Genomic DNA, 22,980 nt, shown 5'->3' with positions numbered 1-22,980 from the left:
CACAATGTAGAAATGTTCTTAACACCTGTTCCCTCTGAAACTGCTCAGAATACTAAAACTACAAGCAATTATAGGTACCCACTGTAGAGGCAAACTGTCTCAAGAAATTGACTTTCTTTGGAGGAAATGGTAAGATTTGTTGTAAAAACAGAAGAAATGAAGGAGGACACTTCTTATTTTAGGAAATCGGTGTTTACAGACAGTCTGCCAGTGCACATTTTGTAGAAAATACCATATTGATGGTATATGTTGCTCATGAATTTTTTTAATGAAGAAGAGTTTAGGTCAATTTTGATAATTTGAGAACCTGATCTCTCTACACACCCTGCCAAAGTGGGACTGTTTCTGGTCCTTCCTTCATAGCTCCCATTTTTCATTACAGTCCTGCGGAATTTGTTCCAGTTTTCCTTCAATTGTCTTAGACTGAATGTTCTAAGTTTGAAGGTTTTCCTTCAATTGTCTTAGACTGAATGTTCCATAACTTATAGATTGATGAAAAGAACTAAGCTTTAAAAGATTTTGGTATCTCTGTCTCAAATGTCATCAGCTTTCAAGTTTAAATGAAGCTTTGAAGCTCATCCCTCCATAAAGGTGACAGAAAACAGAATTGCCAACATTTGATTTAAATAGTACAATTTATGAAACTCATCCTTGAATGGGCTCATCTACATCTGCTAAAGAATAACACTCTTGAAAATATTCTAGGGCATTTTTTTTGGTAGAGGGTATATAATTTCTGTAATTCTAACTTGAAGTAAACCAGAAGTATATCATTTTATAGCAGTGGCCAAAAAAAAGAAAAGAAATTGAGGTGGCCTTTAAGAAGTTTTTAGTTAAATGTTGCAGCTAGACCTGTTAAAAAGTAGGGAGGGAAGGATGAATGGAAGTAAGGAGGGAGAAAGGAAGGAAGGGAAGGGAAGGGAAGGGAGGAAGGAAGGAAGGTAGGTGTTGGAGGTGATGGTGATATATAAAGATGGAGAGAGTTCTAGAAGGTCCTTATTCAAATCCATTCTTTCTAGGAAGGAACTAGAGTTGATCTTTCTGCCCCATTTTTGTGTATGTGGAAAATCAGGAACAGAAAGGAGACAGGTCTTAACTAAGCCATCCTGAGAAAGTGATAAAATCAAGACTGCGCTTGATTGTTTAATGAGAACAGAATTCTCTTTGCCAATACAGCCAGCCACAAAAGCACTAAGAAACTTTGCTCCTGCTTTTCCCTTGGGAGCTTTATTTTCTTGTGCATCCATTTCCTTGACTTAACTCCTCACATTAGGATGTGAAAAGATTCACTTCACAATCTTATTTGTATGGTTTGGTGTGCTGTAGTTTTGTAGCCTGGGAGATGTCAGTTACTTGCTTAAAAGCTAAGGCTTGCAAGACTAATTGTGACATTAAGTGTTAAATGTTTTGCACATATCATTTTCAATAAATTATTCAAGCATTAACTATTGCAAGAACTAGAAAGAGTTATCCCCTTGAGTTAAGGCTTCTTGTAGGAAGTAAGGCTTCTTGTAGGAAGAGGGAATGCAGGCTGACTTTACGAAAGGTAGAACTTAGATAAACAGAGAGATTCTAACAGAGACCTCTGGTAAAGAAATCAATGGGAGAGACCCAAGAAACTTAAACTCATATCCCAATTATCAAAAAATGGAATGGGTTGATGGCTATATAGCACTCTGTGTGAGGATGGATGGGGGCAGTGATGGAGTACCATGAAAATGGTTTCACTGGCCTAAGAAGTCACAGTTCTAGGTAAGAAGCACATGAACAGACAAAATTTAAAACAAGATAAGTCATAGTATATAATAAGTGTTGGAAGGTAGCCACATAGGGTTTCCATGACACCACAAGTTAAGGAGACAGAGTGTTTTCCCAGGTTTAAGAAAAACTTAATTGGAGATTGGAGTTCCAGACTGGCTTAAGATATTTAAAGCTGGTGGGGAAGTGGATGGGGATGAGAGGGCACTCCTGGCCAATGGAATAGCATGAACAAAGTGTTGGAGAAGGGAAAACACAGGGAGTGTAGGAAAACCAACAAAGATTGCCTTGAGATTTGGACTGAAGATCAAATAACTCCAAGGTCAAAGTCCTTGGGAGAGACAAAGAAGGAACTTAGGTTTCAGTCTCAAATATTTATTGGGCATCATCCGTATGTGGGACATTGTTCTAAGCAGTGGGGATATAGCTTGAACAAAGCCAATAAAATTACTGCTTTTGTGTTGCTTATGCAATGTACCATCTACTAATGTCTTTAAAGTCCCTGTGGTGGCTTTTCTTAATCTATCTTTAGGCCAGTATATTTATTTTAAAATATTATATTCCTATGGCTTAAGAAAAGTAAACAGTACATAATGGAAAAGAAATTAAAACTCACTCACACCCTTCCCACCCAACCACCAATCCCTCTTTCATGAGATCATCACCATTAACAGACTCTTCTATGTCCTTCCAAAAATACATGCATCTGTAAATGCACATGTCATTATAGTAGACTCATGATTTTGCACTTTGTTTTACTGACTTGACAGTCTATCTGTAGATCATTCCATGCCAATACATGAAAGTCTGTCTCATTCTTTGGGAGAGTCACATAGTATTCTATTGTATGACTGCTTCATAATCTATTTTATCTGTGTCTAGTGAAGGACACTTAATGTTTTTCTCTAGAAGTGTTACTCACTGTGCACGTCTGCAAGGATATCTGTGGGATAAATTCCTAGTGATGAGAATAGAATGTGTATTTTCCACTTCAATAGATATTGTCAGTCAGCCTCAAAAGATATTGTACCAATATACTCTTGAAGAAGTAAAAGTCCTACCAACAAGGAGACACCTATTGACATCCATATGGGAAGACAGGAAACTGCTTTAAAAAAATTTTTTTTAACATTTATTCATTTTTGAGAGACAGAGTATGAGTGGGGGAGATGCAGAGACAGAGAGATAGAGAGAGAGACAGAATCTGAAGCAGGCTCCAGGCTCTGAGCTATCAGCACAGAGCCCGACGTGGAGCTCGAACTCACAGACCATGAGATCATGAGCTGAGCTGAAGTTGGACGCTTAATTGACTGAGCCACCTAGGTGCCCTTAAAACTGATTCATTATTAAGTAAACACAACAGAGTACATGCATACCTCAGGATGAACTGTTACACAATTTATATAGCAAAGCAAATGAAAAAAACAATAAAATTGATCTTATCTCCTCCAGAGACAAAAGGTTATATAAGAAGATAGGCTGCAAGGTTGACAGAGGTGTCATTTCAAAAGGTTCTGAAGTCTTCAATCTAAGGGCTATCTCTATAAACCTGGAGACTGGACTTATCCAGTCCCCGAAGTGATTTATTTACATTCTAAAGGTTAGAACAAGGGGTCAGGATCTTCAGGTTTTTAAGGAGACCCTTTCTAGAAAGAAGAGAAAGTAGCTGCCTCCTTTCCCTTTATAAGTAAAGATACTTTTTAAAAATTTTTAAAAATGTTTTTATTTATTTTTGATAAAGAGAGAGAGAGAGCATGTGCACAAGTGGGAGGAGGGGCAGAGAGAGAAGGAGACACAGAATCACAAGTAGGCTCCAAGCTCTGAGCTGTCAGCACAGAGCCCAACGTGGGTCTCAAACTCATAAACTGCGAGATCATGACCTGAGCTGAAGATGGGTGCTTAACAGACTGAGCCACCCAGGTGCCCTATTTCTTTTCTTTTCTTTTCTTTTTTAATGTATCCTCCCAAAACCACTCTACCTGCCCACCAAGAGTGGACTGAGCGTCTGGTTAGGAGTAGTGATTGCTGGTGGCAGTGGTATGGTTTTTTGGTTTGCTTTTATGTTCAGATACAATATAGGGATGAGTTGAAATGATCCATGATGCTTCTCTCTACCCCTGATACTGTCTCCAATGCATTCAATTTGTCAATTAAAAAAAATCCACTGGAAATCTTCTAAGGGGCAAGCCCTGTGCTAGGGTTGGGTAGGGGAGGACCCAAGTGGACAGGGCAGGACCCTGGTTTCCTTGAAGTTCTCTAAATGAGGCCCAAACACCCAAGAGCTTGAGTTCAGGGCAGAGTGGCACAGAAGGCCATAGATAGAAGGAGAGGAAGTGTTTCTGCTTGGGATGAGGGCGTGGCTTGCAGAAGAGCTAGAACGGAAGCTGAACCTCTTTAACACCCATATAACCTTTCACCTAAATTGGCCATGTTAACATTTTGTCCTATTTGTGTTCTTTTTAGATGTATGACAGTAAGGTGCAGACAGTGTGGCCTTTTACCTGCACATGTCTCGGCACCCATCTCCTCCTTACTGCAATGCCATTATCACAGCCAAGAGAGTCAATGTCAACTTAGAGATACCATCTAATAATAATGCACAGTCCATATATCAATGCCCCAACCTTGTCCAAACATATCTTTTACAGCAGTTGTGCCTTGTTTTGTTTGAGGATCCTAAGTCCATACTCAGGTCACACACCACATTTGGTTATGTTTTTTTCACTCTAGAACATTGCTGTTTAAAGGGTGATCCCTTAAACAAGCAGGTGATCCCTGCTTGTTGGAAATGCAGAATCTCAGGCCCCATTCTAAACCAACTAAATCAAAACCTGCTTTTTAACAAGCTCATATGCACACTAAAGTTTGAGAAGCAATCATGTAGCAATCCCCCCTGTGCTTTGTTGTTTGTTTCTCAGGACATTGACTTTTTCAAAGGGTCCAGGCCAGTAAGCTTGTAGAATTGGCCAAGTTTCAGATTTGTCTTAGTGTTTGCCATAATTACATTCAGATTAAACTTTAGTACAATAAACAATAGTTTGTAGGCAGTGTTACATACTTCTTACTGTGGCATGCCTAGAGGCACGTTAAGTTGTCCCATTATTGGTGATGATGTTTAAGTCCTTAAGGTGGTGCCCACTGGTGAACACCTTTTTCCTTCTTATTAATAAGTAATCTATGAGGTAATACTTTAAAGACCCATAAATATCTTTCACTCAGCAGTTTGGGCATTCCTTGATGATCCTTGTCTAAATCAGGGAATGCACTAAGGGTTGAAGAATGATGGTTGCCTAATTTTATCATTCTTTCCGTATTTATTAACTGGCATTCTTCAGTAAACAAGAGCTCTCCACTGGAAGGATGGTGGCAGGTGGAGCTGGGGCAGGGCTTTCCAGGTGAGGCAAAAGAATGAGCAGAGGCACAGCCCAGAGGAAGGCAAGCCCAGGTTTCAGGAGAGGAGTGGCAGGGCCAGAACAGAAGTCAGCCCACACTGCACAGGAGAACAGCAGGAAAAAGAGGTAGCTGGCAAGAAGCATGGATAGAAGTAGGTAAGAGAGTAGGATGCTACGTCCATCAGCAGACAAGGAAGATTTCCTAAACCCATGTATGAGCCCAGCTTCCCATGGCCATTCTCCATTCCTTGGGGAAGGAAGACCTCAGGTGTTCTGATTGCCTGTTGAGTAATGTCTTTAAGCCCTTGCTACTCAAAGTGTGGTCCACAGCCCAGGAGCACTGGCATCATCTAAAAGCTTATTAAAAATGAAAAACCTAAGGGTCCATCCCAGAACCAGAGTCAGCATTTTAACAAGATCCCTCAGGCAAAAAACACTGCTTTAAGCCACTCTGGTCCAGTTCCCACTTATACTACCCATACCAAAACAAACACTGCTTCCCAAAATTGTCTTTCTCCTGAGGACTTTCTGTGACCTCCATCTACTTTCTCATTGACTCTCAGGAGAATTTGCTGCCCTGGCTTCATCCTGTCCGATTCTAGAAAGGCAGCATAGTATGGTATTAAAGAGCATTGCCTTCCGAGTCAATACACTTGATTTGACTCTTTTCCCTGCTCTTCACCATTTGTAGAACCTTCTGAAATCATTAAGTCACTTCTCTAAGACTTCATCAATCACTAACTCTTGGGTAAAGACCAAATGAAAAAACACATGGAAAGCATTAGCCCTGGAGGACCAAACACCTTCATGAAGTGCTTACTCATGCTAGCTTGAAAGTAAAGGAGACATTCCTGAAAAAAAATCTCCAGGGCCCATCTTACAAGACAATGTGAGGCCAGTAAAGAAGGGGATATGGAATCTCCCCAGCATATTCCAAATATTAGTTGCCTTGGGCCATTTTTAATCAGAGAGGACATCTTTAATCAAAAGCACATTTGGTATCTGCCTGCCTCTGTGCAGCATTATTCATGAAAAAAATGAGCCTTTCAAGGTATTGGGGCAAATTAAGCACATCATCAGGATCAAAAGATCCAAAATAGCTATCATTTTCGAGTACTTGCCAACATTTTTTTAATACAGTGTCTTATTGTGTCTGCAACAACCCAGTAAAGGAAAGGGTGATTAGCCCTCTAATCACAATAATAAAAGGAAACAGGGAAAAAGAGTCATAGGCAGGGAACATGATTGAGATTGGGTCATTTCACCTGGGGACAAGCAGATTAAACATGACCGTTCCTCCCTCCGTCCACAGAAACATTGTTGGAAATACTAATCAGATACCTGGAGTCTGAAACTAAAGAAGTACGATGAAAGAGGGGTGCCTGGGTGGCTCAGTCGGTTGAGCGTCCGATTTTGGCTCAGGTCATGATCTCACAGCTTGTGGGTTTGAGCCCTGCATTGGGCTCTGTGATGACAGCTCAGAGCCTGGAGCCTGCTTCGGATTCTGTGTCTCCCTCTCTCTCTGCTCCTCCCCTGCTCACGCTCTGTCTCTCTCTCCTTCAAAAATAAATAAACATTAAAAGAAACAAAGAAAGAAGTACAGTGAAAGAAGTGTAACTGGCTGGTAACCATGGAGATAAAGTTTTCTGAGCTACCCAATGGAGCTGAGAATGACAGCCTGGGAGGGTCCATTAGCTTATGTCTATGTCCAGCCTATGTGCTATTGACCTGAAAGGCAAGTCGCTGGGCAAGATGGGCCACATTTCCCCAGCCAGGACCCAGAACACCAGACAAGATTTGGGAGAGAATTCTAGGACTGAGAGTCATTTTTGCCAAAGAAGAGTTGGTGGACAGCACTAGATCATGCCAAGGGCATAAACAACTCTCAGCAAATTATAAAAGTCACCGTCTCTTTACACCTTGCCATTCTACGGCAAGGATTGCTAACGGGAGGGGAGTATAGGGGAGAATGAGCATCTCCATCCTTAGCTTCTGAAGCTAGCATCTCTCTCGGGGCAGTGGAAAGAACACCAGAAAATTTCAACCCAAGATCTGCCTCTGACTCATGAGTATTTCAATTTCTTGTTCTATTAAATTAACTTGGGGCGCCTGGGTGGCGCAGTCGGTTAAGCGTCCGACTTCAGCCAGGTCACGATCTCGCGGTCCATGAGTTCGGGCCCCGCGTCAGGCTCTGGGCTGATGGCTCAGAGCCTGGAGCCTGTTTCCGATTCTGTGTCTCCCTCTCTCTCTGCCCCTCCCCCGTTCATGCTCTGTCTCTCTCTGTCCCAAAAAAAATAAATAAACGTTGAAAAAAAATTTTAATAAAAAAAAAAATTAACTTGATGGACTGAAAGATGTCTGGGTTTGTTTCTGGCTCTGCTTCTCTGATATTTTCTACCATGGGCAGCCAGGAGAGCTATAGAGACCTCATCCCAGGAGCTCTCCAAAATAGGAATAATCATACTTCTGTCTTGGATGCCCTCGGCCCTGGGTGAAGGTTTAAGCAACAAGATTCTTTCTTATATAAAGATGTGCTATTTTTGACATTCTCCTGCATAAAGTTAGGAAACCAGAAAGCCCTCAAATGACAGACAGAGGCCTCCTCTGACCCTCATATGAATGAGGTCCTCCCCCCAGATATTATCTCTTACAACCTTGTTATGTACGTGAAGTGTGTTCTGTGGATCAGGAGCCTCAGCATCACCTGGGAGTTTGTCAGAACTACAGACTACAGCCAAACCCACTGTATCAGAATCTGCATTTTAATCAGCTCTCCAGGTGATTCACATACTCATTAAAGTTTGAGAAGGCTTATCTTGAAACACTCTTCCTTCACAGCCCTTGCCTCAACTTGCAGTTCAATTATATATTTATTTGGATATTTTAAGTGACTGCTTTAATGACTAAGCCATAAAATCCACAGGATGTCTTCAAGTGACTAACATAGTTCCTGGCACACACCAGATCAGGTGTTCATTCAACATGTGCTGAATGTATGACTCTCTGGTATTTCCCGGACTACTCGCAGAGTCTGGAAATGGCCCCAATGGTTCTACTATGCCAGCCTTCTCTCACTGTCCCTGGATACTTTCCTGGATGGCCAAGAAATTCAACTATCTCAGCATTGCATTTCAATGTAGATGTTCTTCTTTGTGCATTTGCACATCACACTAATTGATGAACATGCTTGGTAGTAAATTGGCTGTTCATTAGATTTCGAAATGTTATTTGCAACCTTGAAGAGGCAACAGAGGGGAATTTTGTGATGTCAGGTTTTCCTGTGAACTGCACGCATAATTTATGAGAGACCACAAATGTACTATTGTTACTTAGGTTAAGAGCTTTCAACTAAAGCACTAAAATAATAGACTATTAGAGCCGAGAAGGAAGGCTATTCCAAGTCAAGTTCACTTCCTTTGCCCTGAAAAGCTGAAGCCCAAAAGTTTACACTGACTTCTGCCGTCTCCAAATAAGGGCTATGCCAGGGAGTCTTCCTCCACTCACTACAACCCACTTGGAATGGAGAAGAGATCCATGTATCAGAAAATGAGCCATCAGTGGAAAGCAAAGGACAGCACCTCCAGGGAAATGATGGAATAAAAGGGAAACTCCAGATAGTCCTAGTTGTTCAGACAGAACACTAAGGAAGTAAGATGTGCACAGCTGCTAACTTCTTGCTCTGGACAAGGTTGGGGAGTTATTTTCACCCATGTCAATGTCACACTTCTGTAGGTCTGTATTAATATTTCAGTCCAGTGCACTACAGGAGACCCCCACCCTGACAGTTCAAAAGAGAAATAAGATACCTTGTACCTTCTTGGCAAGACACCTGAGGTGTGGCTCCATGGGTGAGAGGGGCGGGGAGAGAGCCTAGGGTGGGAATGTCAGTCTCTAAGGAATTTATTAGGGGTGAAAAATTTTGCCTCTCTGCTTCTGTTCTCTGCTTGCTCAGAGCACCCCAACAAGAACTCCCTATCATTCCCTCCATTCCCCCAGGTTGGAGGACCCCTCCTTCAGAACACAACCTGCTTCTATCAACCTCTTACTTACCTGTATATATATTTATGTTTATTATACAATAAATAATCCAAAATATAATGTGAATTTATAAATATATAATATTCCTATGTGTTTGCTTTGTTCTATCATTATACATATTTGGATATTATAATCATGTATAAATTTATAATAAAGTCATGAGGGCAGGGAACCAATTTAATTATTTATGGTATCATCACAATGCTTGGCATATAAACATTCAATTAATTCAGAATTTCCAACCACAGGAAATATAGAGATGTACCTTCCAAGGTATGTTTACAGCATACTTTCACTATTTGATGAATCAAATACGGAAAAAAACCCACATGTATTTATACATTAGACTTGCTTGTTCTTTTATTGACCAAAGGGGGGAAAATATCAAATGCAGAGGTGAAAACAAAAGCCCTGGACAAGGTGATGAGTTACAGATTCTGGATCCTGACCTGCCATAAACTTTTCATTTTACCCTGCTCAGCCCTGACTTCCTCACCTGTGAAATGTAGACAGTAAACCCTGGCCTCACCTTGCGTTTCTAGTAGGCAAGCTATCAAGCAAATGGGTGAGTTTTCAATGTAAATTAGGCCTGTGAATTAATTTTTTTAACTCAAGAGTCAAGTGGAACACAAATTCTAAATTGCACAGCACTTTGAGGACCAGAACGGAAAAGAAAAAGATAAGTTCTTTCCATTGAATGACAATTTCACACTGCCTCTCTTTTTCTTTCTTCTCTTCCAGGATTCCATTCCCAACCCACCTGGAAAATTCCCCCTTAAAGGAGGTAAGACCTTGGAATTAGGAGTAAATATGTAGTGAATCATCCATGTGACATCATAGTGGAGTAAAACCAGAAGCATCATAATATTGCCCGATAGAAAAGTGGGTGGAGGCAAAGGTGGAGGCTGCTCAGATCTGAGCTGGTGCATCTGGATTCATCCTAGCAGCCTCTGGCAGTCTGGTGCCTACAGCTCTCCCACTAATGAAAGTTCTACCAGTGACCTAGACTATCTCGTGGACATGGATAGGAATGCAAAGCAGTGTTGTGTTAAGAGCTTGATATCTGGACTCAGACAAGTGTGGGTATGGATCTTGGCTCTACATCTCACTGGGAACCTTAGCTTTTCATCTATAAAATGGGAATAATAATATCTACCTCATGAAAGTATTAGAGAAGCCAATCAGATCTCATCCATAAATTGCTTGTGGTGGCTACTGGCATATAGTAATCATTAAATAACTGGTAGTAGCCAAAATGCATAATGAAGGTAGGATTGTAAAAATAAACTTTCTCCTCACCCCATATGTTTCCTATTATTGAAGTCACTAATCAATGCATTGTCTCTATGAGTCCCAGAGTTAGCTTAACACTGAGGATGAAAAGCTTTGAGATCATCAGGCAAACATTTTGCTTGCACAGAAGAGGAAAAGTAAGACCCAGTGAAGTGTCATATCCAAGGTCATTTGGAGCCAAACCCAGAACCCCGATGTCCTCATCTTTCATCCAATGTTTTATCCACTCCAGAACATGAACCCATCTCAGTTCTGTAAACTCTAGAACCTAGATAGTAACTACAGCTGGATAACCAGACAGATCAGAAAAAAAAGGTAAAAGAGAAAGGGTGGGACAACATAGGCACCCAGCTAGAGACACCAGAGCATCCATGGGATGAGAGAACACAAGGGTGTGAACGCAGCCCAAAATCCCAACACCATCCCGCTAGGAGTTTGGTTTAGGATGCCTCAGTCATGCCCTTCCTTCTATCTGTCACAGAGAAATTTAGACAATAGAAGCAAGTGCCCCAAACAGACAAGCATTCTGGACCTTTCAAGGAAGACTAATAATTATAGCTTTGTCAACAATAAGTTAACTTTGGCTGGAATTACTTTGCAAATGACCACAACTCGCCTATTGCCTCTGTAGTGCAGAAGCAGCCATAGACTGTACAAATGAGCAGAGAGCTGTGGGGCCATAAAACTTTATTTACAGAATGAGGTGCTAGGCTGGATTTGACCCACAGACCCTGTTACGGAAACAGCACAGGCTTTAGCATCAGAACATGTAATGCATGCTCTCATGGAGCCTTGCCAAAAAAAAAAAAAAAAAAAAAAAAACAGGCACACTGACTCAGTGTCATTTTTCCTTCTCTGCTCCCACCACCCCACCACCACATCTACCCGGATCCTCTAAGGAAGACCAGAACTTCTCATTTCTTGAGAGAGAGAAGTCATCTGTAACAGGAACATACTTCAATGATGAGGATAGTATTGATTAGGCAATGGGACCTCAACCATTCTGGATCTTGGTTTCTGCACCTGTAGAGCACTGCCCATCATGGGTTTGCCAAGCACAGGGGGCTCTAACTGCTGGTTTTGTCCCTATGATGTTTTTCACCAGTCCAGAGTGAAATAGGAAGAAGAAGGACAAGGTAGCTCCTTTTTATCATAGCCAACTATTTTTAATGTAAGAGGAACTATTTTCTCTAAGAGTACATCCTTCCCTAAAGCATTAAAATGTTCTTTCTTATACAATACGAAGCTGATATGGATGCAAGTTGAGTTATTTTGTTTTGTTTTAGTGGGCACAATAGACAAAATCAAAAGCTGTCTACTCTACATTGGTCACTGAATTTTCATTTGGGGGTAATATTCTTTGGTCCATGAAACACAAAATTGTGGGAGCCATGAACTAGGTCACTTATCAAATCCCTTCTTATCTTGGCCATCAGTGTGTCAGAATATACACTAATCCAAAACCACCCTCAGCTGACAATTCCATATTTCTGCAACCAGATTTTAGAAATGATAATAATAATCCCCACCAGGGCTATGAAACTTTTGTTAAAGATCTTCCTATGCCTCCCCTGGATTGACTTAGCCTCACTTCTGTGAGCAAACCACACGGGGGTTAGTATTTCTGTATTGCAGGTGAGAAGCTGAGGTCCAAGCCATCAAGGTGACTCACTTAAGGTCATCCAAGGAGCTGATGGCAGAGCAGGGATCAGAATCCAGGACTCTTTTGTGTTCCCTGTATGATGTGCTTTGGCCATGAAATGTTAGTGACCAGCTATGTGTGGTCCCTGGCCGTCTCCTATTTATAATGCACATCTACATTTCTCTTCACTTGGCAAACTGTAGACACAGTAGTAGGGTGAGGTGGAAAGCATATTACTTGGGCTCCAGAACTGATTTTCATCCCAACAGTCTGTGTGTCTCTGGGCATCTGTGCGCTAAAATGCGTGTATCTCTGTGTATCTATGTGCTAAAATGAAATGAATGGGTCGTTCCAGCTTTGACACTTCATGATGCTTTGATTCAGTATATAAATATAGAAGGAAAAAAAAGTCTAACAATAATCTTGAGGAAATCTGTAGCCACAACCTCCTTTCCCCAATAAGCCTCTCTTAAACAGATACAAGCAGCACTTTTCTCCTTTTGAAAAGCCATTGCAAGACATCCAGCAGGGGGGAGCCATCTCCCAGAAACCCCTAGAAGGAAGCTCCAGAAGTAGCATGTGGTTTGTCACTGGGGTGGACAACGGCAGAAGCTAGACACTTTCCAGAATGCCCTCTGCCGGCTAATGCAAATCATACATCATGAGCAGGAAACCAGCAGCAGCCCAGAGCCTAGGAAGCAGGGCTAAGGTACCTTAACACACAGTGACACTTAGCTGATTAACCACAGGAAATCAAGCCTCTTTGTAATGAAGGGATTTCTGAGTCCCAACACAAGCTTCCCATTCCAGTCAGGAGATTGGTCACTAGCAGAGTTCCAGCTCACCCTGATTCCACTGTGCTTAGGACACAGTGGACCATTCTGGGGGTTCAGCAGGAAGCCCCATTCCTGTGGGCCAGGAAGAGCACAGGGAGGAGAACCTTGCCCCACATCCTTCTCCTCTCATCTAGAAAATAGTTAATAAGAAACCACACACAGAGCCACCAAGAGGGTGACATGGGACAGCAAACACAACCCTTGTCTGTCCCCTGGCTGGGCCTATGTCCTTTGGACACAGAGTCCACTCTGTTCTTTCATCCCCAAATAAAATTACTCTGTCCCATCTCACTAGGGTGAGGAACCAAGATAGGGCTCTGGGGAGAGCTCTGGGCTTCTGGGCTTTTTCTCCTCATTTCTTGTTCCAATTTTCTGCTCCTGCCACATTTTGAATCTCGCACATGCTCATGTAATGTGGCATATTTGCCCAAATCACAACACAGGCACCTTTGCCTTCAGTTCCAACAGCACCCCACCTCTGTGGATAACTATGTTTGCCACACCATTTAGGGTACACAGAGAAGTTGGTGGGGCAGTGCTTTCCATCACAGAGATGATGCACATTGAGTACTAGGTCCCTCTGTTCTTGTAAGACCTCTGCCACTCCAGCCACTGGGAATTTCTCAAGGGACAGCTTCCCGCCCTGGGGTTCAGCCCTCCACCACCTGTGTACTAACCTTCTTTCCTTCTGTTTTTTTCCTCCTGTTTTCACTTCCACCCTCCCCTTTTCTCCTCACAAACTCTGCCTTTATTTTATAGAATGTTTTTGGATACCTTGGTATCAGCCACAGGCTTTCCCAATATCCCAACATATAAGTGACAGTTCTTTCCACACCAGAGAAACTGTGTAGACAACTTTCAACCAGTTTTTCTTTTATTCCCACACTACATACATAGGAGGCTCTGGCAGGGTGAAAACAGTGGACACTGATGGGGCACCCACCTTGTGCCAAGCACAGGGCTGAGTGTTTCACCACTCACCAGGCGGTCCTCACAACATGCCCCAAGGATGTTACTATGCCTGTTTTATAGGGATGGAATCTGGAGCACAGAGCAGTTTACTCACTTGCCTAAGATTGCACAGCTAGTGAGGAGTGGGGCAAGACCTCAAAATCCAGGCTGCCTCACCTTGCACTTTTGCTTACCCAGGATTACATAGCCAGATGCTTAGTAGAACATCACTGTGCTTCCTTCCGGTGCCCCTACTGGTTCTCTAAGGTTGGGCTCCCTTCCAACACTATGGCTTCCTTGGCACCTGTTCCCACAGCTGTTTGTTTTCTTGTTATGGAGCTCTGGAGTGGTGGGGGACATACAGAGCCGATGACAGGGAATCTACAAGCCATATTGAACCCCTAGCTTTGTGGCTGAGATGATATGGGACCCAGAGGATTCCTTCCCTCCCCACACCCTCCAGTTAGAAGTTGGCCTCTCCTGTGAGTGTCATGGGCCCCTCATATCCAGAGGTTCCTAGGGGCCCTGAGGAAGGGGAAACGGTGGATATACCACGTGTGGGTCTTGACAGCCCCTTTAGCGCCTTCCCCACCCTCATCTGAATACCCTCTCCTTAATCCTGTCCCCAGCTGGAGATGGGCAAAGACAGAGAACAGGGTTGGGCTTTGGAATACCCACATTCCAGTCCGGGGACTTGAAGCAACACACTTTCCCTCTTGGGAGCTGGAGTTTCCTGTTGTCGAAAATATCAGGAGTGAGGGGAGAGAGCCAGATGACCTGACCCTGGCATGGATTTTACTTTGAGGGTGACATTGCTGGAATTAGACAAATTGACTATTTACCATTCTAACAACTTACAATTTTACATGGCTTGGCAGACTACCCTCCTCCCCATTCCCTCTAATAAAAAGAAAGTGTGGGCATTAAAAAAAAATGAAGTAAGTTTGGCTCTTTAATTTTACCTAGTGAACCCACCCATGGAAACAATAAAAACCTCCCACTTGGGGGCAATGAAACCAAATCACGGAGGCTGGCTACTCACCGATCCCCAGCTGTCCCTGATGTCATAAGGCTCTCTGTGATCCAGGTGGTCACAGCCACACCAGGACACCACACTGGCAGCAAAAGAGGCAGGTAGAGAAGCAGCACCGTCCCCCATCACCCAGAACGACTGAAAACAGCAGAGACCTTACTTCCATCAGATAGATTGAACTGGTTCTCAATTGCCCAATTCAGCAGTTGTGGTGTACCTTTTTATTTGGTTTTGTTTTAACTTTTCACAGCAAGGTGGGGCACTTCTGCTCAGGGGGCAAATTGCTTTTCAGATAGCCATAGTCCTCAAAGATCCTATTTGCTCCTCCATTTACTTTAAACACACGCAAAACCCACTCTTACACTGTCTTTTTCTCAAGGCAGAGACAACGGGGATCAGGAATCTGTCTACAAGAAATAAACTAGAAAATGGGCCAGTCAGAATAAAGTGGAATAGGATCCTGCAGAGGCAATCCAGAGTGCTAAAGCAACTTATATGTAATCTCTACCTCCTCCCACCAAGAAAAGGGAGTGGGGGGGGGGAGGGGAGACTAGTTCCAGGGGAGGTGAGGAGAGGGGTAGAAACAAGAGGAGAGAAGAGGGGAAAATATTCACATCACTAAGAAACATATTAAAATTTATACTTGAATTTAGTGCATACAAATTACAAGGCTCTAAATCTAGAGGAAATCCTCATCTTTCCAATACTTCAGAGAAGGAGAAAAGGAAAGAAAAAGAAGAAAAGGAAGGAAAGAGGGATAGAGGGAAGTAAGGAAGGAGAGAGGAAAAGCAGGACTTGGATGGTATAGCCCATCCAAGCTCTCTGGATGCCACCTGTGCTGGCTTGAATTTCTACAAGTCCAGCAGCGCAAGCCCTCGACCAGGGAACGGGAGCCAACCATCACCTAGCATCCCTTGGGCGGTGAACGCGAAGCTCATGGCTATGCATTATCTCGTCTGACCTTCCAGCAATTCTTAAAGGGAGATTGTAATTATTCTCACTTTGAGGAGAATTCAAGGAAGCCGAACAACTTATGCAAAGCCACACAACTTAGTAAAGTAGTCGAGGTAGAATTTGAACCCAAGCCTGTTTGGGTTCCTAAGTGTGCTGTCTAACTTCCTAACTTCCTAAGTATGCTGTCATACTTCTGCATCTAGAATAGCTAGGAGGTGTTTTTAAAGTTATTTGAAATGTTAGCAGAGTTCACCATGTGACTTCAGATTCACCTTGCCTTTAAAAATATTTTTTATAATGTTTATTTTTAAGAGAGACAGACAGGCATGAGCAGAGGAGGGACAGAGAGCAAAGGAGATACAGAATCTGAAGCAGGATCCACACTCTGAGCTGTCAGCATGTAGCTTCACACAGGGCTCAAACCCACGGACCGCGGGATCATGACCTGAGCCAAAGTCGGAGGCTCAACTTATTGAGCCACCCAGGCACCTCTAACCTTGCCTTTTAAAATCTAGACTTTAAAGATGCTTCCTAAATACACCTCAATAACATCAATTCCACCTGCATTTAAATTAAGTGAATTCCAAGAAGCCCACACAGATAGTCAGATAGGTTTAGCTTAAATACTGCCACAGGATTAAAAAGACACCAAAATTCCAAAAAACTGTCAAGAAATTCAAATGGATTTCAGCTTGATCTCAATTTGTGTCTACTGGTCACTCTTTATGGGCTTAACACAGAGCATGCCATGCCAGGATGAGTATTCTCCAAATGATGTTGTAAATCCAGAGTTATCTAGTTGTCCTCTGTTTAAGAAATAACCCATCTTGGACCTTTTCCACTACTAGTTGGCTTTGTGGCATTAGGGAAATGGTCAAGTTAAAGCCAGTTGAAATGACCCATAGGTTAAGGATCCACTTCAATTCCAAATTGTACTGATAATGGAGAGACTCTCCCCTAGATGTCACTGTTGGGACCCCCCTGGATATTCCGCCAGATGGAGGGACTACCAGGACATGGTAGATGCAGTCATTAAGATAATGCCTCTCCTTCTTGGAAGGCTTAAAATATTTTCAACAGATGGAAGGAGCATTCTACACGCTTTTCTGGAAGTGTCAGATGGTCTCAAACATTTATGCACATAGTTGAGAAACTTCAATCCACCATCTAATGCCATGAGCTTTGCTTTAACGAGCATTTCATCAGCCAGCTCACTCTGCTAAGTGGCATTGCTAAGCTGTCTACTATAACCAGGAAAAGGGGAGTAGGGGAGGAAGGGACTACCATTTCGTGAATGTCTCCTCTAAGCCACATGCTGCACTGGCCACTTGACCCTCATTGCATCTTTGCAACAGCCATTGGGGTTGATTATTATCATCTGATTTTACAGATGCAGTAACTGAGGGTCAGTAAGGAAGGTGACATTTAAAAGCCTTGACCAGAGCCCAGATGCTCTTTTTGAGATGCACTGTGTTTGTCTCATCCTAATATCAAACTGGAAGGTGCCTGGCACTCTGACCACATACCATCTGGCTGGAATGGTTGGCATGGTTTCTTTTGCCACCTTGGGCTTTGTTACATCTTGATGGAAGCCTCCTCAAGACTTTTGACTTATGGCTTGGCAGGGTTCAGCACATGGGCCTGAAGGCACCTGTTGGCATTCCTCTGCAAGAGGGAGCTCATCAGTGCTCTTTTCCCAGTACCTCCAGCTTTTTCCTCAGTTTTAGTCCAGTGTGTATAGTGGCTGCAAACCCACTTTTTCCTACATTTAACCCTCACTCTTCCGTGGAAAGACATATAAACAGAGGACATAGCCCTAGACTAGGAGTAAGGAGACGTGCTCTGGACTCAGCTCTGCCACTAATCTATGGTGACATCTTGGGCCAGACCCTCAGTTCCTCTGGGTTCAATGTCCCCAGTCATAGAACTAGGGTCTTGGTTAAGTTGGCATCAAATGGCCCTTTCAAGTCTGACATTTTGAGATCTCAAGGGAAGGGGGGGTGGGCCAGTCTTTAGGCTGCCATTATTCTGATTTCTAGAACATGATCCTTTCAACCACCTTAAGCAACATCTCTGTCTCCCTAGCTCTGTCTTCTGTGAACTAGCCTAGAGGGTTTCATTGGCACTTACTTCTCTCCAGGCTTCCAAACAATGTCCAGAAAAGTTCCATGATCCTGGAGGAGGCCAAGCTTGGGCTTATAAATCTTGCACATCTAAAGGCCTTGGTCTTCAGAAAAATTTACAGAGTGCTTAAGTTGTTTGAAAGAGGGAATGCTCCACAGAAAGAGTAAGATGCTCAGGCTCTGGTTCTGCCTCTGTAATTAACTCATGGAGTGACCTAGGACAAGTGTGCCATGGAAGTGACATTGGGGAACACATGTATTATATGATTACCAAGCCTGGACCAAGTGACCTCTCAAGGAACTTATATTTTTACAAACCATGCAAATCCTTACAGATCCTGGCTGTATATAACTTAAGATTGTATCCAGACCTGAAATGTTCTGTTCTACCACTGCAGGTGTTTGGAAATCTAAATGTGTGAACATAGCTGCCTATATGGGGTAGAGCAACATGCCCACAAAGACAGACAGCCAAAACTGGGACTGAATTTCTCCCTGCTGCAGCAAGCCTGGCCATGCATAGCAGAGTCTACACAGTTTGCAAGGATAAACTAGAAGGGCCCTTTTAGATCATCAAACCCACACTGCTCTTCACTTAGCTAAGGACAGTAGAGCCCAAAGACAGGAAATTCCAAGATTCTAACTCCCAGGTCATCAACTCAGCCATGACTTACAGACAATTCTCATTTCTCCGACCCGAGTGGTCAGTTCTTCACACGAAACCCCTCCAGACATCACATTCATCTAGGAAATAAATGAAACAGTGGTATGTTCTCTCAGCATTCAAAATTCCAGGGATATCACAGGGTTCCCACTACAGGTAACACCACCTGTTTGTAAGTCACTCCTTCTTGTCTTCATAATCAAAACAGAAAGTCATATCATGGACTCATAAGGTGACACATGGCTGGTGACCCATGAAATGTCCATCTGGCTCTTGACAAGACACTCATGACCCTCAAATCAGCCCAACATGTCTTTGAACAGCACTAACTGGTCACATATTTGAGCTACCAGCCCTGTGATTTACAATGTGATGTGTGTGTCTTTAGAGAAGGTCTTCCCATAGCCTTATCTGAGAAATAGGGACAAGGACAGTGTTTGTTGTTAGCCAAGTGCATCATCTCTTCAAACTTCCACATGGAGCCTTAGTGTTTGGGCCCCCACAGAGCAGGCTGCACTGCCTTCCTGCTGACAGCCTATCATATGTAAAAGGCCAAGAGCTGCCTTCCTCTGGGTTCCTCTCCACATTCAAAATCCCCTTCCACCAACAGCTTCCCCAGTGTCCTGTTCCCAGTCCCCTTATTCAGGTGGCTCCAGCAATGCCAATCTTGAAGAGGGTTGCCTATGTTTTTCCTTTTGTTGGAAGCCATGTAAAAGATTCGTAAAGAAAAACTAAAATACACCTTGCCTTTTGACTTCAGGAAATGCAAATGCTTCAGAATGAGGTGTGTGTGTTTTTTTTCCATCCTTGGGTTTCTCAGAATTACAGCTGAGGTCAACCAAACAAACACACAAAGACTGAAGGGGAAAGGAAAAACAGAACGTGCATGTGTGAGAGGCCAGCCCAGACTTGTACTTCTCCAGCCACTTGTTTACAGAAGTTTCCCTGATAGATGCCACCGCAAGTGACATGATGTGAGGGGGCCTCTGACCAATGAGCAGAGCCTGTTTTTGTAATGCTGATTCTCATGATGCGTGTTGGCCTCAGCCCAAGCCCAGGGCATGAGTCTCTTAATGAGTCTCTATCCTCCCATTTAATCTAAGCTCACCTGAAGAACTATGGGAGAATGAGGTTGGTATTCCAGCCCCAAGGGGAAAGCAAGCCAAGCATCCCCATTCACCTCACTCATGCCAGAACTCACCTGATATCCATGGAGGGAAGTAAGAGGGACAGAGTAGATGACTCAATTCAACAAACATTTACAGAGCATCTTCGGGGTGAGCAGTGGGGATATATAAGTAGCTGTCTCTGCCCTGAGGGTTCACAGTCTAATGGAGGAGGCAAATAGGCAAACAGGGAAGGTCAGAGATGACTTCCAGGCTATGCATTAAATAAGGAGTAAAACTCCAGTGAAGGGAGATTCCAGGTGATGAGGCAAATTAACCAGTACGGTCATCAACGATCTACCTGGGTGTTAGAGTCAGACAGCCTAGGTTTGAATCTCACTCCACCACTGACTAGCTGTGCAAATGTGAACAAGTCATTAACCTTTTAAAGCCTTGGCTTCCTTGTATACGGGACAGAAATCATTGTAGTACCTTTCTCATGGGGTGGTGGCGAGAAGTAAGTGAAAGACAGAATGTAACACACTTAGCAGAGTACCTGGAAATTAGCCAGCACTCATTTTGTACTAGCTGTTATTTTGTCTACTACTGCTACTGGGATTGAGAGTCTGAGGGAAAGAGGGAAGGTGGTGTGAGACTGGAAAATGCAGTAGGGACAGAATGCTAGGAACCATGAACTCCTGTGGAGGATCTTGGCCCTGATCCTGCAGGCACAGCAAAGTCAGAAAGGGATTCAAGCAGAGAAGAGACACAGGCAGGTATGCCTCACTGCAACTTTTTCTGACTTGATGTTCCACATACTGGCCAGAGGGACCCTTAACACCATTCACAGTTCATTAGAAAATAAGCAGGCCTCACATTGTAATTTTGATTCTAACACCTCAAGAGTGTGGGCTGTGGTGGAAACAGGTAAGAGGTGGGATCAAAAGAATGGCAGCTGGCCTACCAGTCCTCATCACCAAGGAGACCTTTGGGCCAGAGCATCTTTATGGGTTGAGGGCAGACAAGGAAGAAAACTGTTCCCTGCTTTTCTGGGGGTTGTGGTGATGTGGCAGGGGTGAGGGTAGGGGGGAGTTGTTGTTGGCAGTGAGCTTGTTCAGACAGCAGAGGGAACTCTTCACTTAACTTTCAACTTTTCCAAGGCTCCATGGGGAAATGAGGAGGCCAGAAGGGATTTCCTCAAGCCTGGGGCAGAGAGGGAAACCTGAAAGATTGTGAGCCCAACAGATACCAATCAGAGATCCAGGGAGCAAACACATCAGGGTATGACTGCTTCAACTGAACCGGCCCATGGCTATCTAGTCTCTGATGCACAGAATGAATGGTCACTCCAGAGACACCATCAAAAAGAGGTCAGTGTCAGGTCTTAGATCTCCCAGATTTATAGATGGGAAACCAAGATCCAAAGACAAGAAGGAATTTACACAGAGTAAGTTGAATTCATGAGTCATTGCAGGAAATGTATAACTTGGTTCTTTGCATATAAAATAGTTTCTATAATAAGAAGCTGCTAAGCCAGCATCACCAGTGAATATATTAAAAATATTTTTATTTCTTAAATACCAAGATGACATAAACACTGTCATTTTCCCCTGCCAAGGAAACTCCAGATAGCAGGCTTCCTGCTTAGATCTCTTTAATCCTATATCCTCTTAAAATTGAGCACAAGAATATGTTTATTGCCACTGTCCAGCAAATGATTTTGAGGAGGAAACCTGGTCTCTGGAATCAAACATGGGGATAAATCTCAACGTTATCACTAACCTCCTTGACCTTGTATCATTGACTATGTCTAGGCATCAGGATCAATCTTGCAGAGTTATTCTGAGAATTACATCAGCAGAAATATATAAAAGTACACAGACCAGTATCTGGTGCACTCTCAAAAGAAGGATAGCAGTAATTACTATCAGTCTTATCACTGTGACCATCCCTGCCTGGCTGAGTGATGTGGGACAATGTGCTTAATCTGTCTGGTCCCTAGGCTTTTTTCCATCTGTAAAAGGGACTTAATAATACCACTCTAATAGAGTTGCTACAAAGATTAAGTGAATTGAAGTATGTAAACCGACAGGAATGGCACCTGGCACTTAGGGGAATTCAGGTCATTAGTTTTCTTCCCCCAATTTCCAGTCTTTTGTAAATGTCCAAGTGGAAGCAACCAATTGAAAATAACCTTAAGATACTTGGTGGCAAAAATGATAAATAAACAGGTTTCCTTTTAGACCTCCTAATGGAAACAGAATACTAATTGTCTCTATCAAAGGGTCGTGAAAAAAGATCTGGTGTCTCCAGTTCCCAGAGTACAGTAAGACATTTAATGTGTGATCTCCTTATTTTTAGGAAATTGCTCAGAAGACATCTCATGTATACTGGAAAAGGCTCCATTCAAGAAGTCATGGGCCTACCTCCAAGGTCAGTAACTGAATCTAAGAACTCCATCCATATGAGGGCCACTTCCTATGGCCTTTCTGAAACCTCTAACCCAGAGGTCACAAGTAGAAGCCCATGGCTAAATGTGACCTGCAGATATGGTCTATAGCCTGCATGCTATTTTTTATAATTTGATTTTAAAAGCCTTAGGGGGAGGGGAACCTGGGTGGCTCAGTCAGTTGAGCATGTGACTCTTGGCCTCCACTCAGGTCATGATCTCGCTATTCATGAGGTCGAGCCCTGTATCAGGCTCTACGCACTGACAGTGCAGAGCCTACCTGGGATTCTCTCTCTCCCTCCCCATCTGCCCCTCCCCTGCTCGCTCTCTCTCTCTCTCAAATAAATAAATGTACATTTAAAAATATATATTTTTAAAAGGCCTTAGGGGTAAAGGGGAGAACTCACAAGACTCTTCCTTCCTCAGCCTCCTTCCCAATTTTGCATTACCAACCTGGCCTCTGAAGGCATTTGTGTCCCACCCCCATGGTCCCTCTCTATTCAGCCACATACAAGTTTTGGGCCAAGTGTACAGTACTTTTCCTCATGAAAGAGAAGGAGGCTTTTAGTCTTTGCCTCTGTCAAGTTATTCACAAGGGAGCCACAAAATTGCCTTGTCCCCCGATTGACAGCTTAATGAACATGCTGGCACATAGCCTATTTGCATATTGCAGCATGCATCAGGTAAGAGGCCCCTTATAAAGGAAACAATACAAGGCACTTACACTGCGAAAGCTGAGAT

General features: G+C 43.2%; 1 protein-coding gene and 1 long non-coding RNA gene across 2 annotated transcripts in view; one reads left to right on the top strand and one right to left on the bottom strand.

The window, feature by feature from the left end:
• Positions 1–22,980, bottom strand: part of LOC109493935 — a 131,965-nt gene that overhangs the window by 82,060 nt on the left and 26,925 nt on the right. The window lies entirely within an intron of this gene.
• The window catches only part of TNFSF8 (TNF superfamily member 8), a 29,254-nt gene that overhangs the window by 1,518 nt on the left and 4,756 nt on the right, over positions 1–22,980 (top strand). The window contains exons 2-3 of the mRNA XM_003995780.5: positions 9,930–9,972; positions 22,152–22,223. Of these exons, the coding sequence (XP_003995829.1) occupies positions 9,930–9,972; positions 22,152–22,223 (115 nt within the window). The remainder of the gene's footprint in view (positions 1–9,929; positions 9,973–22,151; positions 22,224–22,980) is intronic.

This window comes from Felis catus, chromosome D4, assembly GCF_018350175.1.
Source record: "Felis catus isolate Fca126 chromosome D4, F.catus_Fca126_mat1.0, whole genome shotgun sequence".
In the NCBI taxonomy this organism is placed as follows: Eukaryota; Metazoa; Chordata; class Mammalia; order Carnivora; family Felidae; genus Felis; species Felis catus.
The sequence above is the reverse complement of the archived record's forward strand: the minus strand, read 5'-3'. Positions and strand labels throughout refer to the sequence as shown.